Here is a 24,593-nt window from a genome sequence, read left to right on the forward strand (position 1 = left end):
GACATCTGAGTTCCAGTCTCAAAGTTCTCTCATGGTTCAGGCCAGGAGCTAAACAGCAAGATGGCAGGGCTGACTAAAAGGATCTGAGGGTGAGGGAAAACAGCTCACACAAATATTTCTCATGGCTCTTTATTCTTCAAAAAAAGTTATTCCCCCATCCTACAAGGCTTCCAGTTTATATACCCAATACGGGCACAATCAGCAATTCACTGGCTAAAGCAAGTATAGCAGGCATGCATGTCTCTCAGTGCCAGGAAGGCAGACAAAAGAGGGCACGTCCTGTCTCAGAGGGTGTGTGACTTGTAAAATGTCTGGGCACAGCTTAAGAGGCAGTAAGAGGCTATGATTTCTAAACTGGAGAAGCGGGGTTGGTATGTAAAACCCACATTTGTGTGGTTAGTTAAACTAGAAGTCTGTAGTTGATAAATGTAGAAAAAGAGGAGAGGAAGAGATACTTTACCTCTGTGCTTCCAAGGCAGCTCCATTAGGGTAACCATGGTAACCTGCATAAGCTGCATAAGGAAAATGGGTAGCATTTCATCCTCATTAGAATTTTTGCCAAATGTTAGCTAATTAAAGGGGACTTATCAGCACTATACCAAAGAGAAAAGGTAAGGCTCAGTAGTGTGATTACCGAATCTGCTGCTTCCAGCCTCAGGGTAAGCAATGGAGCACTCTTACTGCTAAAGCCCTGGTGAGAAGGAATTCCTTTTGACTCAAGAATACAAGGCACCCAGTATTTATTCCATATATCAAGATTACACAGCCAAATGAAGTAATTCTCCTGACTTCCCATAGATACATATATCAGTAGACGGAATATTTTCATGTGATAAACACACAAGAGCAGTGAGAAACACCCAAAGCTGTTCTTAGGGAAGAGAGGAAGTGACTCCAGGCTTTGCCAGGTGGAGCTCCCTTATCACTCATGTGGTAGGTCAGCCTGCTGAATATTAATTATCCTACTGGATTTCTCATGGCCCTTGACAATGAACATTGATGCAAAAAATACTCAATAAAATACTGGCAAAGTGAATCTGAGAACACAGAAAAATCATCCAAGTAGGCTTCATCCCAGAGATTTAGGGAAGGTTCAACATACCAAAATCCATCAATGTAATCCACCATAATTCACAAACTGAAAACAAACATGATTATCTAATTAGACACTGAAAAAGCCTTCAACAAAACCCAACACCCCTTCATGATAAAGGTCTCGGAGAGAACAGGGATACAAGGTACATATCTAAACATAATAAAGGCAATATACAACAAGTCGACAGCCAACATCAAACTAAATGGAGAGAAACTCAAAGTGATCTCACTAAAATCAGGAATAAGACAAGGCTGTCCACCCTCTCCATATCTCTTCATATTGTACTCAAAGTTCTAGGTACAACAATAAGACAATAAAAGGAGATCAAGAGGATACAAATGAGAAAGGAAGAAGTCAAACTTTCGCTATTTGATATGATAGTATATGTGAGCAAGTGTCCCCAAAATTTTTATGAGGGCACTCCTACAGCTGATAAAAAACCTTCAGTAATGTGCCAGGATAAAAGATTTACTCAAAAATCAGTAGCCCTCCTATACACAGATTATAAATGGGTTGAGAAAAAAATCAGAGAAACATCACTCATCACAGTAGCCACAAACAACATAAAATATCTTGGGGTAACTCTAACAAAACAAGTAAAAGGCCTGTAGGACAAGAACTTTAAGTCTTTGAAGAATAAAATTGAAGAAGATACCAGAAAATGGATAGGTCTCCCATGCTCTTGGATAAGTAGGATCAACAGAGTAAAAATGGCAATCTTACCAAAAGCAATCCACAAATCCAATGCAATCCCCATCAAAATCCCTTCACAGAAAGAACAATGCTCAACTTTATATGGAAAAACAAACAAAAAACAGGATAGCCAAAACAATCTTGTACAAGAAAGGAACTTCTGGAGGCATCACCATCCTTGATTTCAAGCTCTATTATAGAACTACAGTCATTAAAACATTGGTATTGGCATAAAGTCAGACAGGTGACTCAATGGAATTGAATCATAGACCCTGATATTAATCCATACACCTATGAACACTTAATTTTTGACAAAAGAGCAAAAATTGTGCAATGGAAAAAAGAAAGCATCTTCAGCAAATGGTGCTGGCATAACTGGATGTTGACATGTAGAAGAATGCAAATAGATCCATATCTATCCCCATGCACAAAATTCAAGTCCAAATGGATCAGAGATCTCAACACAAATCCAACCACACTGAACATCATAGAACAGAAAGTAGGAAGTAACCTTAAAGGCACTGGCACAGGAAACCACTTCCTAAATAGAACAGCAGTAGCACAGACACTGAGATCAACAATTAATAAATAGGACCTCCTGAAACTGAGAGACTTCTGTAAGGCAAAAGGCACGGTCAACAAGACAAAACAGCAGCTTAGAGAATGGGAAAAGATCTTCACCAACCATACATCTGACAGAGGGATGACCTACAAATATTCAAAGAACTCAAGAAACTAAACAACATATCACCAAATAATCCAATTAAAAAATGGGATACAGATGTAAACAGAGAATTCTCAACAGAAGAAACTCAAATGGCTGAAAGACATTTAAGGAATTACTCAACATTCTTAGCCATCAGGGAAATACAAATCAAAATAACTCAGATATATCATCTCATACCTGTTAGAATGACTAAAATCAAAAACACTGATGACAGCTTATGCTGGAGAGGATGTGGGGTAAGGGGAACACTCCTCCATTGCTGGTGGGAGTGCACACTTATACAGCCATTTTGGAAATCAGTATAGTGGTTTCTCAGAAAATTAGAAATAAATCTACCTCAAGACCCGGCAATACCATTTTTGGGCATATACCCAAAGGATGCACAATCATACTATAAGGACATTTGCTCAACTATATTCATAGCAGCATTGTTTGTAATAGCCAGAACCCGTAAACAGCCTAGATGCCCCCTAACCAAAGAATGTATAAGGAAAATGTGGTATATTTACACAATAGAACACACTATTCAGTGGTTAAAAAACAAAGACATCTGGAAATTTTCAACAGAACCAAAAAAAAAATCCTGAGTAAGGTAACCCAGACCCATAAAGATAAATATGGTATGTACTCACTCATAAGTGGATATTAGGCATAAAGCAAAGATAACCAACAGTCCACAGCACCAGAGAAGCTAGGAAACAAGGAGGACCATAAGAGAGACATACATGTATCCACGTAAGAAGGGGAAATAAAAAAGATCTTCTGAGTAAATTGGGAGCATGAGACAGATGGGGATGAGAAGGGGGGAGGAAGAGGTGAAAAATAAGACTAAATTAATTTAAAAAAACGATCTACTTTATAACATCAATCTTAACTAAAGCATAAAGTTTCAAAAAAGTACGTATAAATATATGTAAAACTTCAGTAGAATGTAGACACTAATACAAGCTGGAAGTACTGTCATAGAATGATCTTCCTAAGAAAGAAAGTTTTACTAGAGAAAAGCCCTTCGTTTACAGGCAAGATCTCAAAAACTTTTTAAATTTCTCAAAGAAAAAAACAACATGAAATCATGAAACATCAACAAACCAAATTCAAAAGAACAGTATTACCTAGTTGACTTCAGGCCAGTAATCCAAAAATGATTTAATATAAAAATAACATCTGTATATGCTATATCAATCACTGAAAAATAGACTTGTCAAGTTTTCATGAAATGAGAAGGGAAAGGAACCTCCTGATGGAGGGATTCTGGTTGTATTTGGTAAGCATAAAGACATGTACACTACTTCCAGGGATGTGTGTGTGTGTGTGTGTGTGTGTGTGTGTGCATTTATGTTTCAGAATCTGTGAAGAAAGATTCTCACTAGATCTGGATATGATGGTGCATGCTTGTAAGTCAGGAGGCTGAGGAACGAGGCTCATAAGGTTATGCCCAGCATGGGCTACATAGCAAGACATCATCTCAAAATATCAAAAATTAAACAAGCTGTAGGTTGGTTTTTATGAATTAAAACCAGAAGGGTGGAGAGATGGCTCTTTAGTTAGGTGCAGTAGCAGCTCTTCCAGAGGAGGAAGGTTCAATCTTCAGCACCCGCATGGAGGCTCACAGCCATCTGTAAGTCCATGTCTAGAGAATACAACACCCTCTTCTCACCTCTATGGACACTATACTCATGTGGTGGACAAACATTCAGGTAGGTAAAATATCAATATACACAAAACTTTAAAATTAAAAATTGAAAAGAAAAACTATTCAGGAACTCAACAAGTAAGGTGAAGCCTTCGTTCAATCAACTCTTACACTGACCTGGTCACTTTCTATCACTAGAGCAAACACTAACTAACTTGTTGTGGAGGGGTGGATCCGTTTGGCTTTCGTGTCCCAGTCCCAGTCTGCAACTGAAGGAATCCAGAGCTGGAACCATGGAGAAAAGCTACTTACTGGCTTGCTTATTCTGACATGCTCAGATAGACAACCTAGAATCACCTGCCCATGAGTGGTATCATCCACAGTGGATTGGATCCTCCCACAGCTATCACCCAAGAAAACGCCATCACAGGCAAGCTCCAGGACCCTCTGATAGAAGCAATTCTTCATCTGAGGTCCCTTCTTCCTATGGACTCTAGTTTGTATCAAGTTGACAAAAACTAAGGAGTGTATACAAAACTGAAGGAAATACATCAAACATACTCGAAAGTGTAAGAGTAAGGAAAATCACAGAATGACAGGTAAGTGTTATATAATGTGCACAGATTAGAATAAAAGTGGTTCTATGTTTGTTTGTGGATATAAGTGGTCAAGAAGCACACTAAATTCTTCACGTAGATACTTTGGATGGGGACAGGAAGGTAATTTAAGTTAATGATATAGGGAGTTTTTAAAGACTTACTTTATTTAAAATTATATGTATGGCTGGGCGGTGGTGGCACTCGCCTTTAATCCCAGCACTCGAGAGGCAGAGGCAGGTGGATCTCTGTGAGTTCAAGGCCAGCCTGGTCTACCGAGCGAGTTCCAAAACAGCCTCCAAAACAATACAGAGAAACCCTGTCTTGAAAAACCAAAAAAAAATGCATGGGGAGTGGGTTATGTGCACCAGGGTGCAGGTGTCGATGAAGGACAAAAGAGAGTATGTAATCCCTTGGAGTGGATTTGCAGGAGACTTATGTGGTGATGTATTATTTATGATTCAAAAAGGCTTGTCTGAAGGTTTTGAATGCAAAGCTAGGCACAAGCCATAGAGGTCATGCAGGAGTGATACACACCTTCAATCCCAGCAGTCATACTAGCTAGCCATAGAGCCTGGTGGTGGTGGAGGCACACACCTTTAATTCCAGAACTCAGAAGACAGGCAGTTAGTTCAAGGCCACACTGAGCTACAGGAAGTTGATCCAGACCTTTGTGTGAGAAATAGCTCACACAAAGATGATCTCAGCATGGGATCACATGTACTAGGGAAGTATAAAAGGAAGAAGCAAAGGGCCTCATGTAGAGATTTAGTTGCCAGACAGGGAGAGCATTTGTTTCTGAGGATTCGTGGAGCCAGGACCACCCTTTCAGTCTGAGGTAGAGGTAAGAGCTAGTGGCTGGCTGCTTTGTTTATCTGACCATCAGCTTGAACCCCAATATCTACCTCTGGGTTTTTATTTTTCATGCTACAGTTGTAAATTACCTGATATGGGAGATGGGATCCAAATTCTGGTCCTCTGTAAGAGCAACACATGCTCTTCTCTGCTGAGCCATCTCCAACTATGACAGTATAGGTTTTGTAGAGTTAAAACGTAGCTATTTAAGGAAAGCAAACAAAACCAATAGTATAACAAGCACTCTTACCCTCCTGATAGTAATTTTTATTATCATAGAGTTCTTGTTATACCATTTTTTTACTTTCTCAATTTTTACTTTCTTCAAGTATGAAATAACTTTTCACTCTAGACCCATTAAATTAATTAGCAAATAAACTCAAATTATGAACTTGAGTTAGAGACATTGGATGCTGTGCCCACTATCTTGATCTACTTTTGCATACATACAGAGCCATACTATACGGGAAAATTGGCAAAAGTCTCTGGTATGATGAATCAGAGTTGGTATGTGTTCACTGTGTTAGTAACCTGCAGGCGTTGAGCTAGGTGTTTGGGCTGTGCCTTCAGAATATTCATCTTCAAAACAAGAAGAAATAAACTGTGCAAAGAAGACAAAAATGGAGTAATATCTGGGAGTTATTAGAGTTCAGCAGGAAGTATTATATTATGGCTGGAAGACAGTTCAGTGGTCAAGAGCTCTGGCAGCTCTTGCAGAGGACCCAGGTTCAGTTCCTAGCACCTACATGGTAGCTTACAACCATCTGTAACTCTAGACCCAAGGAATCCCACAGCCTGTCTGGTCGCTGCACATACCAGGCACACATGTAATGCACATACATTTATCTAATTCTTTACTAATAAAAACTCAGGAATCAGATATCTGGTTAAGAACCTGAATGATCAAAAAATGGTGGAGAAGCAACCAGTTTCTCCATCCAAAAAAAATACCACCCTCTCTAAGCCCCACCCTACTACTTCCTGTCTCTCTATCCGTCCTCAGTCCTCCAAAACCTCTATGGTTAATTTTGGTCAGCTAGTAGCTCCTACCTCTGATTCAAAAGAAACTTTATTGTCATTTTGGGAGCATCAAAATGCAATCAAAATATCACACAACAGTAATGCACATATTAGTCATGCATGTAATGCCCATACACAAACCAGAACACATGTAATACACACACATACTAGGCACACATGTAATGCATACATGCCTGCAGGCAAAACATGCATTTACATCAAATAAATAAATAAATCTAAAAAAACTAAAGAAGTAATAGATCATAGTAGGTGATAAGTAGTAACAAGCATAGCATGAAGAGAATGAAACTCAATTCTCCACTTCCTCCACTTTCATTTCCAAGTAACCTCTGTACTTAAAGATACTGGTTGAGTGCAAAATAAATTATTGTAATTCTTGACTCGTTTTTAAAATTCAATACTAGTCTTTATAGGTAAACTGTCTACTGATACATTCAGATGCATGTGGACACCAATATTGGGTCATCCACCATGACTTAAATAGGAGGGGTTTTAACCCATATTAATTTTGCTTTGCTCTCAGGTTCACAAAGATAATACAATGCAGTAGATGGAATATATTTTCTTATTGAGCCTCCATGTCATCATTGTGGGGGAAACACTCGGCTGTATTTCCACTCTATTAATAAGAGAACTGTTGCAGGATATTTGATCACACTGTGAACCCCAAGATTGCATTGTTTACTGGAAAAACCTGTTTCTAGTTGTGGTGTGGTTCAGCCCCAAGCATACACCTTTAACCCAAGAGCTTTCTGTTCATTGTAAACAGGTTTAAATAAAGTCACCCATAGGTCAAAACACAAGCAAGCAACAGGTTGACAGGATAAAACCATAGAGAGTAAGAGGGACTCAGGAGAGGTAGATAGAGACCCACAGGAAGTAGAAGGGATGGACATGGAGTTGGAGGCATTCTCTTTTCAGAGACATTGGAGGAGGTGGAAGTCAGCTGGGTGCTTTCTCTGCTTCTCTGAGCTAGCAGGCTTCCACCCCAGGATCTAGCTCCCAAGTCTTTCTTGGTGAAACTGAGACTTTGGAAAGAAAAAAAACCATAATAACAGGGAACTAAAGGTCAGAGGTATGAAATGACTTGCCCAAGATCAGACTAAGGCTACAAATGATGTTGCTGACAACCAGGGTCTAATTACAAACCTAAACACTCTTTCCACACCTCAGCATCATTACCTACTATGGATGTTAAAAGCACTTGTGATTAAGACATCTCTAGTGTTTAGAATACATATTTAGTCTTATAAATAATTATGAATAGTTAATAGGCTAGGATTTTTAAGGATAGTTACTTAACTTCTTTAGATATCTCACCTGGGAATGTTTTATTTAGATTCTCTCTCTCTCTCTCTCTCTCTCTCTCTCTCTCTCTCTCTCTCTGTGTGTGTGTGTGTGTGTGTGTGTGTGTGTGTGTGTGTGTGTATCTGTGTGTCTGTGTCTGTGTGTCTGCTTGCTTGCAAGGGAATATAAAGTTAGAGGACATCTTATATAAATTTGCTCTTTCCTCCTACCCATGTGGGTCTTAGGGATCAAAGTCAGGTCATTAGTTTGGAAGCAAATGCCATTATCCCTGAGTCATCTTGTCAGCCTTTGAGATGCTTTTATTTGCTGCTGTAATTTGAGGATAAATATGACACAATAATAAAATGTTAGTAAGTTATCAGGCTGTATTTGGTACTGAGTAAAATATTAATAGCTTTTATGTCTTATAGATAGTTTAAACTTCTGAGCTTAATGAAAAACAAAAAATTCTGTTAACACAGGAAAATTCTAACCTTCACATTCAATATACATCTACAACCTCAGTTTCAAAGGTATCAACAAAAGCATTCTCTTTTCTCATTAAACTAACATAGAAACATACAGTAGCTAACTGCAATTTTACTCAATACCTTTATTATATAGCAATTAACTTTTTAGGCTACTCTGACATCTAGTGGAATCATTATAAGCATTCAAAATATATAAGATATACACTTTTTACTTTTTAAAACTAATAATATTCTAAGCAAAGACTAATGACTTAATCTCTAATGCTGTTTGGTTGCTTGTTTGGTTGCTGCTGTTGTAATTTTCAAAAAGCAGCACAAGAGAGAAAGACACCACACAACAGAGTTCAAGTGGAGGGTTTTTTTTTAAGGGAAAAAGATCGTAAAAAAGGGAAAAGGGGAGGGGGGGAAACCAGCCTCTGGGGACAGGAGCAGTGAGAGAGAGGGGAGGGAGGGAACAGAGAGACAGAGAAAGGGAGAGAAAGTAAGAGAGAGAGAAGGATGGGGAGTGGATAGGGCCCTTTTAAAGGGAACATAGTCAATAGGCACAGGTAGTGCTCTTAGTGGCAGTAGCTGGAGGTGTATCATGTCAGGACTCCAAGGGCAGGCCAGTCCAGATGCCTACACACTAACAGCTGTTGCTGCTGCTGCTGCTGCTACTGCTGCTGCTGCTGCTGCCACCATCAATGTTGTTTGAGACAGAGGTCTCACTAAGTATGCCCCCTGGCTGACCGGGAACTTTCCATGTAGACCATGCTGGCTTTAAACTCACAAAGATCCACCTCTGCCTCCCAAGTGCTGGGATTAAAGGTGTTCACCATCGCACCTGGCCCCTATGAGACTTTTTAATATTATAGGTTGTATATCAACTCAAGGTAAATCAATATGAAGGAAGTATGACTTAAGATTTCTATATCCCAGGTGGGCAGTGGTGGCTGGCTCACACCTCTGAGTTCAAGGCCAGCCTGATCTACATGTTCCAGGACAGCCAAGGATACACAGAAAAACCCTGTCTCAAAAAGCCAAAAGGCACTCCATTGATCTGGTTGACTGACTAGGCCGTTACAAGTAAAATGTGCATGGCCTTCAAGCAGGTGACAGATTTTGTTCTTTATCCCAAAACTAATGAGAAGGCATGAATGGATTGAAAGCAAAAGATTAACTTGATGGAAATATCAGTTATTTAAATTTGGAAGGATTTTATAATTATGATAGTTAGAAAGTTGTTTTTTTATGGGCCACTTGCCAATACTGAGGAAATACTGTTAACTTTTCCTGACACATAGTAATGGTATTTCAGAAATATTTGACAAGATAAGAACAGAAAATTTGATGACATCTGTGTATAAGCAGACACTTGAATGGAGACAGAATGTTACAGAAAAAGAGTAAAGAAAAACGAGTGAGACCTTGAGAAATTTCCATTAAAGTAAAAATGGTGATGCAGAAACACACACACACACACACACACACACACACACACACGCATGTGCGTGAGGTCGTACTTGAGAGGTAGAAGGAATATCAGAGGAGGGACATATAATGCGGGCAAAACAAGAGAGGACTTGAGAGAAAATACTACACATAAAGTTAACAAGTCAAAGCTGTAACAGGTACATGCTAAATCCTCATTACACACTCTTCTTATGATGATGGCTGAGAAGAAAATAGTGAAGAAAAATTCTGATTAAAAAAATAGCTCTTGGAAATAACATAGAAGCAGCCACGCTAACATGATCTGGTGTAAATGGAAATTAATTGACATTGAGACAATAATTGCTAACATTCTTTCAAAAGCTTTGACCACTCCAAGAAGGAAGGAGACAGAGCTGTGACGGCGAATAGAGACAGTATTTGTGATCGTGACAATGGAGGGAGATGACATTAGAATCAGGAGATCCTGATAGATAGTAAGGGTCCTCCGGAAAAGGAAAATCCAAAACGATGATACTCAAGTTCTGAGCTAGGAGAGGGAGAATTCAGTCCATGCACATAAGGACTGACCTCTGGTGGAGGACAGAAGGAATGACAGGATCAAATGTAAGCGGGATGGAAAGGGATGCTTACATGTTCCCTTCCCTGGGAATAAACAGAATGGTTGCTGATCCTGGGAAGACAGTAAAAACACTTGCTCCGCAAGTCCTGAGTCCTGATCACAAAAGTGCCAAAGCTAGGCCTGGTCACCTGCACATGTAACCCCAGCACTGGGCTCTGGGACAGGAGGAACCCTGGGGCTCACTGAATCTTCCTCTTACCTTGTCATGCATGGGCACGGGCACATGTGCATACATGCACACACACACACATGCACACACATGATGCCACACACAAAAAGTTAATTAGTGAAATGAAAAGGAATGCTTGTTTATGTCCTCTAATAACACCAGACACTGTTCAATCAGTGTGACTCTATCAATAATGACAACAATTTTAAAAAGCAATACAAGTTAGCAGAGAGAGCACAAAGGAAAGTTGAATAAATACATGAGTTCCCATTACCTCATGTTTAATACAGTAAATGGATATGCCTAAGATTAAACCAAGCAGCTTGGAAAAGAGAAGAAAGAGGGTAGTGATAGATGCAGAGAAACACATCCATCTATCCCAGCACTTAGGAGCCTAACCAGGGAGATTTCAAGTTCAAGGCCAGTCTAGGCTAGAGAGACCCTGTCTTAAAAACAGAAAGGGGGCGGAGAAGAAAAAGAAAATTCTCATACAAAATAACTCATGTGTGTCTTCCCCTCCATCCCGTCCCCCCATCCTATTACTCTATGTGTCTTCCCCTCCATCCCGTCCCCCCATCCTATTACTCTATGTGTCTTCCCCTCCATCCCGTCCCCCATCCTATTACTCTATGTGTCTTCCCCTCCATCCCGTCCCCCCATCCTATTACTCTATGTGTCTTCCCCTCCATCCCGTCCCCCCATCCTATTACTCTATGTGTCTTCCCCTCCATCCCGTCCCCCCATCCTATTACTCTATGTGTCTTCCCCTCCATCCCGTCCCCCCATCCTATTACTCTATGGCTCCATTCTCATGCTTGGGTCTGTGTCACCCAAGCTGCAGCTATATTTACAGAGAAAGACAATAACCAAATATCAAAGCTGGCCAGTTCTGAGTGTTTGAAGTACTAGTTGCTTTCATCATGGTTCATTTCTGTGCTGGTTGAATATTTTAATGGCCATGCATTATTTCATTAAATCACTGAAGTATTTGCTTTAAAATCCAAATATAAATGCAAGAAATGTTATGCGAGTGTAGGCATGTACACACACACACACCTGAGTGAATATCTATACAGAAATTGAAACCACAAGCATTGTAGAAAGACACAGGTGCAGAGGCAAAACTTCCTACCCTCTATTCTTCAATGTACCCATGCTGTCTTCTGGAAGCAACCACAGCGCTCTCTCTCTCTCTCTCTCTCTCTCTCTCTCTCTCTCTCTCTCTCTCTCTCTCTCTCTCTCTCTCTCTAAAGGAAGCTGGAGAGTTGGCTAGCTGGCTCAGAACCAGAGTCCAGTCCTCAATTCTCCAGTGTGGGTCACTGTCTATAATTCCAGGGGATTTCTCTTCTGGTTTCTGAATGTACCAGACACACATGTGGTCCTTGGACATACATACAGGCAAAACACCCCTATATGTGTTTTTTTAAAGCCATTCCACACTATAACTTACAAATATGTTTGTCTGCTATTGTTCCTTAATTATATACAGCAAAATTCACACAAATAATTTAACTATTTAGCTTTTGTTTAAAACGGAATTAAATGGTAAATCTTAGAAATGCTATCATGAGTCAAATGATACACAACAGAAGAAATTGCAGTTTGTTCAAGCACCTTTTAATGGGACTGTCCTTTCTTTGCTTTCTTTCAGTTGGGAATGGAATCCACAGCCTTACACATACTCTTGGAAAAAAATTTTCTCCTCATTCTTTAAAGTTGCATAACTGGCCTAAACCCTGAAGATAAGTTCTGGGGAGCATAAGATCCTTTAGTTCTTGCCCAACAACGGCAGAGCAAATGTTAATAGTTGCCTGTCCAATAACTATTCTCTCGCTCTTCGCTAACACAAGCTCTGTTTTATCCGAGACGACAATGTGTACTGTTAAACATGAGAGCTACTATTCTCTCACAAATGCTATTAGTTTTGTTTTGTTCTTTAAACCGGGGCACATTACATTTATCCGACTGAATTGCCATTGTGAGGAACTGAATGGCCCAGTTCTAGCTAGTGCTGGGAAAATCAGAGTTCAGCAGCTGGGGGATATGGAAACGCTTGACTTCGAGAAGAGAAAGAACACTAAGCTGGTGTGTGCCTTCGCCGTTCCCCTCGTCTGCTTTGTTGACTTGAGGCTGTATGCGCTGAGGCATCCTGAGACATCAAGGTGGAAGGTACATGATAAGAATCACAAAACAGAACCTAGCATGGACAGTTGTTTAGTTCCAGCCACAAGGGAGGGAAAGGGACAGATAGACAGAAAACAGGAACAGAGACAGGAAGATGAATTCGAAGCCATCCTCGGGAACCTGGAGCCAGCCTGGCTTGCATGAGGCCCTGTGTCAGAAACCAGAAACGAAATCTGCCTGTGTGCCAGCCCGCCCGCCAGGGGTCGCTGTTCCCGGGAGCGCCCCCATCCCCCTCTGAGGCCACGCCCTCTCCCTCCCCACCACCCCCAGCGGTCAGGCCGTTCGCCGCCGTCGCCGCCGCCGCCGCCGCGGAGCCGGCTCCACACTGCGGGCGGCCAAGCATCGCGGAGGCAGCGGCGGCGGCGGCGGCTGCTCGGGGACGCGCCTGGCCCTGCCCGCGTTCGCGTTCGCGCGCGCGTACGTGCGTGCGTGGCCCGGCGCGCGCTCGGCGGGGGCGGGGTGGGTGGACGCCGGCTCTCGCGCTCGCCCCGCCCTCCGCCTCCCCGCCCCCTCCCCCGCAGGAAACGACAGCTGCGCGGGGCTGGCGCCGCCTCCCGCCACCTCCCACGTCCGCCCCGCCGTCGCCGCGGCGCCCCCCGCCTACCCACCAGCCCCGCCGGCGGCCCTGCCCCGCCGCCGCCGCCACCGCCGCCCGGCATGAACATCATGGATTTCAACGTGAAGAAGCTGGCGGCCGACGCGGGCACCTTCCTCAGCCGGGCCGTGCAGGTACGCCGGCGACGCTGGCGGACGGGGCGGGGGCCCGCGGAGGCCGAGGACCCGGCCCGCTGATGGGCGCGGCCCGGCGCCCCGGCCCCACCGGCCCCGCCGGCCGCCCGCTTCCGCCGCGCTCGGCCCAACCGCCGCTCGGCCGAGTCGGGACGCGGCCCCGAGCGTCCTCCTCCCGGGACACCTTAGGCTCGCCCGGGGCGGAGGCCTCGCTGCCCCAGCCGGCGAGGCGAGGCGAGGCGAGGCGGGCAGGGCACCCCGGGCACCTCCTCTGCGCCACCCCCGCCCGCCCCGGGGTCGCGCTCGCCCTCCCGACCGTGCCCCAGGAAGGGGGCTCGTCCTTTTCCTGCCCCTCTGCGGGCTCTGGTCCCACCGCGCCCTCTCCGCCCCGGGAAGGATCGGCGCCGAGCCTGGCCGCCCGTGGGGGAAGCGGACGGAGCTCGCCCGTCCAGGCCGGTGGCCAGACTTGACCTAGGGCGCAGGAAAGCTGGGATTAGGGATGCCCCGAGCCATTCCCCAAACGGGCTCTAGAGCAGGGGTGAGAGGAGGAGCGCGAGATCGACGTTGTTGTGTCCACGGTCACATTGGTATGCTTCAGGCACACTTGGAGGGGAAAAGTTCACTGCCTCTCCGTATTCTGCAATCAAGGAAGGGAACTTGGGCAATAGGGAACTTGGGCGGATTTTTTTTTACAGTCGACACCGCGTTATGCAAACGCAGTTAAATCTGTGAACAGATGTAAATTTCACAACGCGGGTTGTAAACAATCTGGTACTTAAGTTAGTGACTTATGGTAGCAGCTGCAGCCTCTTCTGTAAGGAGCAAACAAAAGTATTGCCCTATGTGCCGGGATCGTTTCTTGTGTCCTTTACCCTAATTGTATTTGGCACCGTTGATAACGTATTGCATTATCCTTGGCAAAAGAGGGGGAGAGTTCCCCAAGGTGATGACTGCCTCCCTTAGGAAAAAATAGGGTGATGGAACAGTGTGCTTGCTGTACGTGTTAATGTTAGCTGCAGCCCCCTGTCACCTTGTCAGAGAGAGGCTGTTAACCCTCCTTTGTGTACAAGGAAGCAGCCTCGGAGATGTAGATAACTTGCTTGACTTGACTTGGCCTGTTGTAACCAGTGGCCCCCTGGCCTATTACTACACTAGCAACTGATTTTTCCCAGAATGGGCCTTACAGTATGGAGACTAGCAATAGGATGTGGCCTTAAAAGAACTTAGAGAGGGCTGGAGGGATAGCTCAGCCGTTGAAATCCAAAAGTCTTATTATCACCAGCAAGTAACTCTTAGAAGTGGGGAATTCTAATTCCATCGAGCTTTTGGTTTCCTGGACCGCTGTGATGAGTGGCAGGCTAACTGCCATACTTTATCCTCCTTCCTCCCAGACTTGTATGGTTAAGCGGGAGGTGAACTAGGAAACGGCCTCCAGTCAGGACCAGAGCTTGTGGTGGTGGGATGTTAGCGCGGTACCCGTTGTTCTGGATCGTTAGCGAGGATGTGGCAATACATAATGCCACAGCTTAATACAATCAGCTGTGTTTCAGACACATGCCGCGTCCTGCCACAACACGGCACCTTATGAAATTCAACCTAAATTATTGAAAGACTCCGTTTTAAAAAGTAAATATAGAAAAACTTAAAAGCTGCACTTCTCAAATGAATTTTAATTGCTTATTGTTTCAAGTCGTTTTTAAAACAGTTTTTCAGTTATATCTAGCATGTGAGCCGGCAAATAATTCCCAGTCTTATTCAGGCATATGTCCCGTGCTTAGATTCCGTCTTAGGAACACCGCTGATTAGCAGCACATAGTGTTTCTCCTCATGCAATTTACAGCCTAGTAGATACAGACTCTGAGTATACCAGGTGAGGGTAGCTAATAGGGTAGCAGTAGAGATAATTGTCATAGTGCGGAAATAGGAGCGTTAGGCCTGCCGTCCTAATAGGATGAAGTGCGAAGAGACCTGCGTGAAGTAATGACACAAGTGTATGTAGTTTGTTCGGAAGTAAGGTTTCCAGACAAGACGCAAGTTCAAAGATACAGGTGGGAGAGAGCTGTGGCCACAGGCCAGGCAAAGTGTATTTGTTTGTGACTTAACTGACAGTGCTGGCTCTGGAGTATGAGAAAAAGATGTTAAAAATGACTCCTCGGATTTTGCCTTCACCATTTATTAAGAAGGGGAAATCTGAAGTGGAGAAAATCTCCTGAGTGTTAGGTGCCCTTTGGCAGTGTCTGTAACTGCTAGTGTCCCATGCTGAAATACTGTGGTTGAACCCACAGTGGAGGCTGGCTGTACAGGTAGAAGAGCAGAGCAGCTTCTTAGGATTGTTGGAGCTGACTTGGGGGCGGCTTGTGAAGTTTCCTTACACCATCTCCACTGCACTGTTAGTTTATTGTGTGTCTGTTTTTAATTAAGGTTTTAAGGGGAAAGGGTGTTTCTAAAATAAAATAGGAAAACTAGAATGCTGTGTAGTAGTTTACAGCAAAACATCTTTCTTATTCCAGCATTTAATGTCAATGACTGAGTTACTATCTGAGCTGTGGTGATCATGGGTACAATGCCAAAGTGCCAAGTTTCCTGCTAAAAATAGTTAAGACCTGTGCCGTGAAGAGTAGTATCGAGAACTAGGCTTTCTCATCCCTACATAATTCCTTTTCAAATCACAGTGTGCTTTAAAACAAGTGGGCCATTCCCTGCTCAATAGGTACTCAATAGGTACTTTCATTTTTCCTAGACATTTTTCATTAGAAAGTCAATTTCTTGTTTTAAAAAGAAACATGACTTCGAAGCTGTTCAAGTCTATAAATAGGTAGCTAAGTCTTGATACTTAAAAAAATACTAGGGTAGAATGTATAAGTGACTGAATGGTACTAACACATCCAGTGCCTATTATAATGCCCCCAACTCAGACAGCAGTGTTTAGAGACAATATATAAGGAATTAAACTTTCTTCATGCTGTTTTACTGGACTACAGATGAAATAGTATGAAAAACTGCATCAGACTGTAAATTTTGAGAAGTTGAGCCCCCACATGTCAGATCATGGAAAATTTCTATTTTTTTGGAAGTTTACATTTTGATAAAGAAATAGAAATATAACATTAACAGTTTTACTATGTATCTGCCTTCGCCACCTCTCACTTTTTTTAATTCAAGATAGCATATAAGCCATCCTTAATTCAGTAACTAACTGAATGAATCTCCTGTAAGAAGCAAAGCTAGGCCCACAGTGCTGTGAACAAATCCGCAGCACAAGGAGGCAGAGTCTGGCGCATTTGGGTTATGGTAGCAAAGTAAACAAGTAATTATTAGTCCCCAAACTGACACTTAGAGTGTTCAGTCACGCCAGTCCCCAGCTCATTCCTCGGTAGAATTAGTACTCTTACCCTGTAAGGGTTATTTTTCATCTGATGTAAATGAGACACATACCTTAGTATATGGACCTTTCTCACACAAACTGAGCCCTGAAATGAGGAAATTCAGAAGCATAGCAAAGATACATTATATTCTTGGTGGGGGGAAAAAAATCAAGGAAATAAGCTAGCCATGGTTGCACATATCACAATGCCAGAACTCGGGAAGGTAAGGCAGGAAAATCGAGTTGAAGGCCAGCCTGGACGTATACCATGACTGTGTGCCTCTCAATAATAATGATGATGATGCTAATGGTAAATTAGTGGAAGTTTTTGAAAACAAATAACAAAGCTATGTTTAGAATGTGAATGCTAGAACGCTTTGCCGGCTCTTCCTCCCTTGTCCATGCGGCCTTCCTTCTCCAGGACTGTTTTCTAAACAGTCTACACATTCAGACTCTTGAGAGAGACTTCCATTTTGTCCATAAGGAGTTTACTATTACTGTCATTGAAGGTTTGTTTTGTTCATTGTCTTCTGCCCTGAAAAGTAAAAGACTTCTCATTTTTGAAGGTTCTTACTGTGTAAGCCACTTCTTACTGTGTAATCGATAAACACATAACCAAAACCAACTTGGGAAAGAGTTTATTCATCCAGGTCACAATCTACCAGCAAGGGAAGCCAAAACAGGAACCTTGATGCAGAAACGGTAGGGGAGCATTGCTGTTCCTAGGCTCACACACAGCTGCCTTTGCTTATAGAGACTAGGACCACCTGCCTACAGATGGTCCTGCCTATAGTGGGCTGCCCCCACCTCAGTTCACAAGGAAATCACAGACATGCCTGCAGGCCAATCTGAGGGAGGCAGTGTCTCTGTGGTTTTCCTTCTACCAGGTGTGTGAGGGTAACAGCCACGATTAGACGTCACAGTTAGATAAAGTTCTGTAAGATTCGCCTTTTTCTTGTTTCTTTGAAGACTCAAACCCCATAGCTGTAAAGGGAAACCTTTTCCTTGCGAGAAGCCTTCCCGCCAGCCTGGTCCTAGAGCCGCAAATACAGGACTTGTAAATATCACCTTTGCCCTCTTAAATTCTCAATATATTTTTTGAGACCAAAAAAAATAAGAAAAATTTAAATACTAATCCAACAGCCCTACTAAAGAGATTATGAAGTATTTTTCCCAAATAATTAACTTTCTAACCATTAGTTCTCTGAAATACTGTCACAAAACTTGCCTGAATCCTAACTTGTCTTGATAAATGCAGTGACTATTTCTTGAGTCACTATCGTAAACATGCTTTAATGGTTTCTAATCTGTACCTTTAAATCTAGTATTTCTAAAATACTAGACAAAATTGACATTTTATATACTAGAAAGGGGAAGGGGTTATAGTACCTTTCAGTTTGTTCTACCATTTAACTTGTTTTTCGAAGGGTACCTCACACAAAGACTGACCTAACGAATAATAATTTTTAAATTAATGATGTTGATCTCTGCAGTGGATCTATTCAATTAACGTTTGATATGGATACAGTAGTGGTGAGTTCTCCTTTCTCACAAGCAGCAATGCTCTAAGCTCCTCTCCCAGACGCTGCTCCTGGCTTCTTCCAGGTTCATTCAGTCCCCAGTGAAGATGTCCCGGATTCTCCTGATTCCTCCTCTTCCAAATGGCTATTCTTCTCTACTTAGATTTATTATATCATTCAGGAAAAAATAGAATCACTTATGTTGGTCTTGTGTTGAGTATCTTTAAACCTTTGCATGCTTATTCTCTAATTATTTAGGTTTTGTTTCCTCTCTACAAAATATTCAGGCCATGTGGTGGTGGCGCATGCCTTTAGTCCCAGCACTCAGGAGACAGGAACAGGCATATCTCTTGTGAACTTAAGGCCAGCCTGGTCTACAGAGCGAGTGCCAGAAAACTAGAGAAACCCTGTCTCTGGAAGAAAAAAATTATATTCTTAAAAACAGAAACTTTGCCTGTTTGTTGGAAACCTAAATGTCTGTCCAAGCACACGCGCGCGCACGTACGTTCTTAGTATTTATGGAGAACCTGGGAGATGGCTTGGCAGGTAAAAGCACTTGTCACCAAGCCTGATGATCTAAATTCTACTCCCAGGACCCAGATAGAAGGAGAGAACCTACTTCTACAAGTTGTCCTCTGACTGTCACATGTCTGCATATGCATACACAGATACAATAAATAAATTGTAATTTAAAGTTTTAAAGAAAGACTAAATATTTGTTGAAGGAATAAATGGAATAAAGGAACAAATAGCATATATTTTTAAGTTTTTCTTGATCATCTTTTAAAGATGATGTTCACCTAAGTGTGTTTCCTTTCTCACTATGCTTTCTGAGTTTTCCTTCACTATTGGAGGTGATGCTTTAACGTGTAAAATTCTGATGTACACCTCTCCAAGTGGATTCTTAGACTCCTTAAGAAGTGAAGAATACCAGGCCCTGTCCCAAGAATGAGGTTGCAGTTGACATGACTGACATTGGGATCGGGGTTTGCTATTACTGCTGCCCAGTTCATAGGTAGTGTACTGATTGCTGGTGGCCAATGTATGGCAAGTTTAGGGGGTCTCAAGGAAGTAGTTGATCTGACCCCATATAGGATCTTTGGAGTGCTGATAATCCTTTGAAAGTGTGAAACTTAGAAGAATGAGACCCAAAGAAACAGATATAAAACTCAGAAAGTAAAACAAAAGACAGAACTGTAAGAAATGAGAGGAGGGGGGGGCGAGGTAAACATTGTTTTGTTAACTAATCACCAAGGGTTGATTAGACATTGCAGAAGAAAATTACAGATGATGTAGAGCCTCAGATATGACCTCTGCTGTTTAATTGAAAGTAACCAAAGGCCCCATATGGCCAGAGACCTTTTTTCTCTATTATATAGACATTGCTTATATTAAAAATGGGTGTGGTGAGTGTATCCAACCTCCCTTTCTGATCGTTAAAGAAGACCCCTCCACTTTGGAGAGATGGCGCGGTAGATGAGAGTGCATACTGAGTGTGCTTGCAGACAGGGGACCTGAGTTCAGCCAGGGTGCACCATGTAGTGCTGGTCAGTTAAAGGAAGGAGGCACTCCAAGATGAAGTTTTAAGCCTAGGTGGCACCTGGCAGGTCCAGCCTCTCTGATGGACTGAACCCCGAGGAGCTATACAGATGTGTATTTATTGATTGCTACACAAAGTATCAGCTCATACTAAGGTCCCTGACCTAATGTACATGTCTTCCTGAAGGGTAGCTTCACACGCCCCATGACTCCAGTCCTTTCTTGTAGTGCTTGCAATACACAATGATTCGAGCACCTTGGTTGTGCCTGAGGCATCTTGTGACCAGAGTCATGGGATGGATGCAATGCCCCTTCAGCAAAACAATCACTATTTTCTACAAGGATTCTTCAAGGTCAGAGTACTTCTTTAAAAAAACACCTGTTCATTCTATCTACCCCATACAGTGACTGCTAAATTCCTACAACAGAGGAACAACCCCTGTATCTCCAGCTTCAGAAATTCATTGCTCTCTTCTGGACTCTGTGGGCACCTACACCATGTGTTCATACACAAATGCACACACACACACACACACATTTAAGTTCTTTTTTTAAAAAAAATCTTATAAAAAATACTTGTACTGTGTGAATAATGTAACAAAGAATATCCTATAAACACATTGTTAGGGCATTCCCTGAAAAAACAACCCAAGTGATGCTTGCTCAGAAGGTCCCATAAATGTGTGACTTGGGTGTAATTAAACTTATTGCTGGGCGTTGGTGGCGCATGCCTTTAATCCCAGTACTCGGGAGGCAGAGGCAGGCGGATCTCTGTATGTTCGAAACCATCCTGAACTACCAAGGGAGTTCCAGGACAGCCTCTAAAAAAAAGCCACAGAGAAACCCTGTCTCAAAAAAAAAAACTTATAAGTAATATATGTCATTAAAATTTCAAATCTGAATAACAATTACCTGACTAAGTAGATATTTATTTCTATAAACAGCCTTTTTTTTTCTCGATAGACAGTCTTAATTCTCAAAATATTTATTGTTTGGAAAGCTGAATTAGGAAAACAGTCAAAACCATTTTGAGCTACACAGTAAAACCTTATCTCAAAAAGAACATTATTTTATCACTTTTATAAGAAAGGATACAAAAGGGAAAAAAGCTTGCCCATGTCAGGGTCTGAACTCAAATTCAGACGACTCAAACTTCAGTCTTTGTTAGAAATGTTTATGGACCAGGAAATGCAGAATTCACATCATGTATTTTAGTAGGATACGTAAGATAGTTATCATAAGTGCTATAGTAGGATGTAGGAGTGTGATGCATTACCATACCCCCCCCCGACACACACACACACACACACACACACACACGTCATAAGCAGTGCCTTACAAACAAGCCTGGAGTGTAATTATTTACATGTTTAGGATTGTTTGAATTTGAATTTGGTTTTCACTTACTGATAGTTTTCTAACATGTATTTGAGATGTGTTTATATATTTATGTACTCATTTTAAATAATCACAGTTCACAGAAGAAAAGCTTGGCCAAGCAGAGAAGACAGAATTGGATGCTCACTTGGAAAACCTCCTTAGCAAAGCCGAATGTACCAAAATATGGACAGAAAAAATAATGAAGCAGACTGAAGTGCTATTGCAGCCAAATCCAAGTAAGACGCTTTGCTCCTCATCGGCCCTAAGTGTTGTTAGTAAATGTTTTTAAGGTTCAAAGTAGAGTCTGTCTCTTCTGGGTCTGTGGCCTTTTTATTATGTGTATCTGGGTTAAGAAGAGATGGTGAATGTTTCTGTGTGTCTCTTAACAACTTTAGAGAAACACTAGTAGAATCCTGACATTTTAAGTCTCGTATTTTCCCGTGAGTTATTACATTTGAGTTTTGGACAACCACAACAAGTCAACATAGCCTTGCAAAATGGGATTGCTAAGTGTACTCATATGCAAAGTCCTAACGAAGTGGAGCTTCACCTAGAAGCTCACACATAGACGTCTAGTCTTTTAAGGTGTGCTTTAAATATCAAAACTAAAGGGAAAAGCAACAATGCTTGTTTTCCTTTCCCTGATGCCATTGTGAGCACATTGTAAAATTCCAATCTTAAATTCCCAGCAGTATAAGAATCCTAATAATGTATGCCATTGTAGTTATACTTAGTAACCTTTAAAAATGTAAGCCTTGAGTGAGGCTTTGTATCTTTGGTCATCATGGGCATGGTACATTGTTTCTTGATCATTAAAGAAAACTTAAGTTATTCACAACTATACTTTAAAACTACTTCTGTTTTTCTGACCAGAGGTCCCACATGTGTATACAGTTTGTAAGCTCAGTAACTGGCAAATAGTGGAATATAATACAGTGCCTGCCTATCCTTCTCTCCATTGTTTTCCAGCAAATAAATCAGGTTGATTGTTTAGTGCTATGATTATAAAATTATATAGACTGAAAGTAGCCTTTTATTTTCCCTGAAAGTCCTATAAATTTGATATTTTGAGAAATATGCATAAATATATAATGTTACAGCAGAATTGCCTGCATATTTTCATATCTGGTGAATGACTTAGTGAAATGAGGCAGTATTTTACTAATATACCAGAGATTTTATTTGCTGAATCAAAATCAATTTAGAATTCACATTTTGACCATATAGGTCAAATGCAATTATAACTGAAAATCACAATAAAAAACGTGAAGCCTGGTCAGCATTCATAGGTGGTTATTTCAAAATGACGCATCTTGGTTGGCAGTGTTTTGGTTTTTTGGTTTTTGGTTTTCTTTTGAGGCAGGGTGTCACTGTATAGCTCTGGCTGGCTTGAAACTGCCTAAGTAGATGAGGCTGGCCTCAAACTCACAGATATCCTCCTGCCTCTGCCTCCAGAATTCTGAGACTAAAGGCATGAGCCACTATGCCTAACTAATTGAAGGTTTTTAAGCTCTGCTTTAAAGTTGTTATGGTTTTGCAGAAGACTCTGTCAAAAAAGCTAGTAGTCTTTTGATGTCATCTAAATTCATATATTTTGTGTATTACAAACTAACCCTTTTATGTATTATAAATAACATTATTTTAGCCAACTTGTAAAGTATTTGCATTACTATTTCAGATCCTTAAAAAACAAACAAAAACAATTTTCACTGTTATTTAGGAAGACACCAAACGTTTTAACCTCTGACTGCCACAAGGCCCCATGTGTGTGCATATGAGCACAAGTTTTAGGTGTCATACTGTCAGTGGATCTGAAGACTGTTCCAAGGCAGGGCAGTCGTAGCCCTCAAGCTCTGGTGCCTGTGTTTAGACTCCTCCATAAGAGAGAATTAATACATGTTCATGCTAAAAACATGTAGATGTAGTTCTTGGATCTTAGAAACTTTGTGTACATATTTCTGTAGCTCAATATCCCTGATTTTAAAATGATAAAAGTAACTTTAGAGTAGATTAAAGGCAATTTCACTTGATATTAAGTTTATAATTCCTCTTCTGAAACTTAAGATCTCAAAGAATACCCAAATAATAAGTTTAACTTTAGAATGTTTTTGTAGTGAGATACATTACCAGGTTTTTGAACCATAAACCTTTAGAGATTATATAATAGTCAACATAATTATATGTGATTAGACTTAAAGATACATACTTGAATAAATGCTAATTGTATATTTTCAAGAGGTAGTGAATGGCTGGAAGGAGAACAAACTTTTAAGTGATTTTGCTCTTGAAATAATTGCTAATTTATTTAAAGTTCTTTTTGGTTTGAGAGGGAGGTTTTCGCTGCCCATGGACTGGAGTGTTCTCCCCTCCTCCCCCAGTGCTGGAGTTGCTGGAGTCCACCATGCCTGCCTTTTTCCTTCATTTGAAACACTGGTATTTCTAACCTTTCTCCTAGATGCCAGGATAGAAGAATTTGTTTATGAGAAACTGGATAGAAAAGCACCAAGTCGTATAAATAACCCAGAACTTTTGGGACAATACATGATTGATGCAGGGACTGAGTTTGGTCCAGGAACAGCTTATGGTAAGTGAAAGTGAAAGGTTCCAAAAGGAAATCATTTTACAGTTAGATTTTTACTGTTTAAAAATATCAGCATATGGTAGAATAAGTTTTAACTTTGTTGATTATGTTAAATTTTTGAAGGAAAAATAGTTATTTAGAGGAGCATTCACCTCTTTCTGAGATCTAAAAGTTAAATGAATTCATGTGATTGGTCTTCACTATCTCACTGCAGTAGTAATTGTTTACATTAAAACTTTCAGTGCTTATTTATGTTGCATTGGAAGTACTCCACTCAAGTAAATGTTTGGCCAGTCCATATTGCTTTTGTTTGACCTCTGCAGTGTCAGCATCCAGGGTATGTTAGCAGTCATCTCCTCTGGATACACAGAATGCTTTGTATTTCTAGTTCATGCTTTCTATCAGGTGTTTACAGGTAAGTAACCCAGCTCTGTTAGTTCCTATGCTGTTATTACATCTTTTTCTGCTCTGTGTACATGTGTCAGAATTCATGTGTCTGTATGGATGTGTGTACATGTCACAGTGCTTATGCAGAGATCAGAGGACAACTTGTAGGAGTCAGTGCTCTCTTCTATCTTGTGGGTCCCAAGTCAGACTCAGACTGACAGGCTTAGCAGCAAACACCTTTACCCGTTAAGCTATCTCTGGCACTACG

General features: G+C 41.5%; 1 protein-coding gene across 4 annotated transcripts in view; it reads left to right on the top strand.

The window, feature by feature from the left end:
* The first annotated feature begins 13,369 nt into the window (after nucleotides 1-13,369).
* Nucleotides 13,370-24,593, top strand: part of Sh3glb1 (SH3 domain containing GRB2 like, endophilin B1) — a 43,163-nt gene continuing 31,939 nt past the window's right edge. Inside the window, exons 1-3 of one of the 4 annotated variants that reach the window (XM_040751666.1) lie at nucleotides 13,370-13,554; nucleotides 21,452-21,593; nucleotides 23,813-23,941. In XM_040751666.1, coding sequence (XP_040607600.1) covers nucleotides 13,483-13,554; nucleotides 21,452-21,593; nucleotides 23,813-23,941 — 343 coding nt within the window. In that variant the 5' untranslated portion in view covers nucleotides 13,370-13,482. The remainder of the gene's footprint in view (nucleotides 13,555-21,451; nucleotides 21,594-23,812; nucleotides 23,942-24,593) is intronic. The other 3 variants (XM_040751664.1, XM_040751665.1, XM_040751667.1) reach the window with 3 other exon arrangements.

This window comes from Mesocricetus auratus, unplaced genomic scaffold, assembly GCF_017639785.1.
Source record: "Mesocricetus auratus isolate SY011 unplaced genomic scaffold, BCM_Maur_2.0 Super-Scaffold_100009, whole genome shotgun sequence".
Lineage (NCBI taxonomy): Eukaryota > Metazoa > Chordata > Mammalia > Rodentia > Cricetidae > Mesocricetus > Mesocricetus auratus.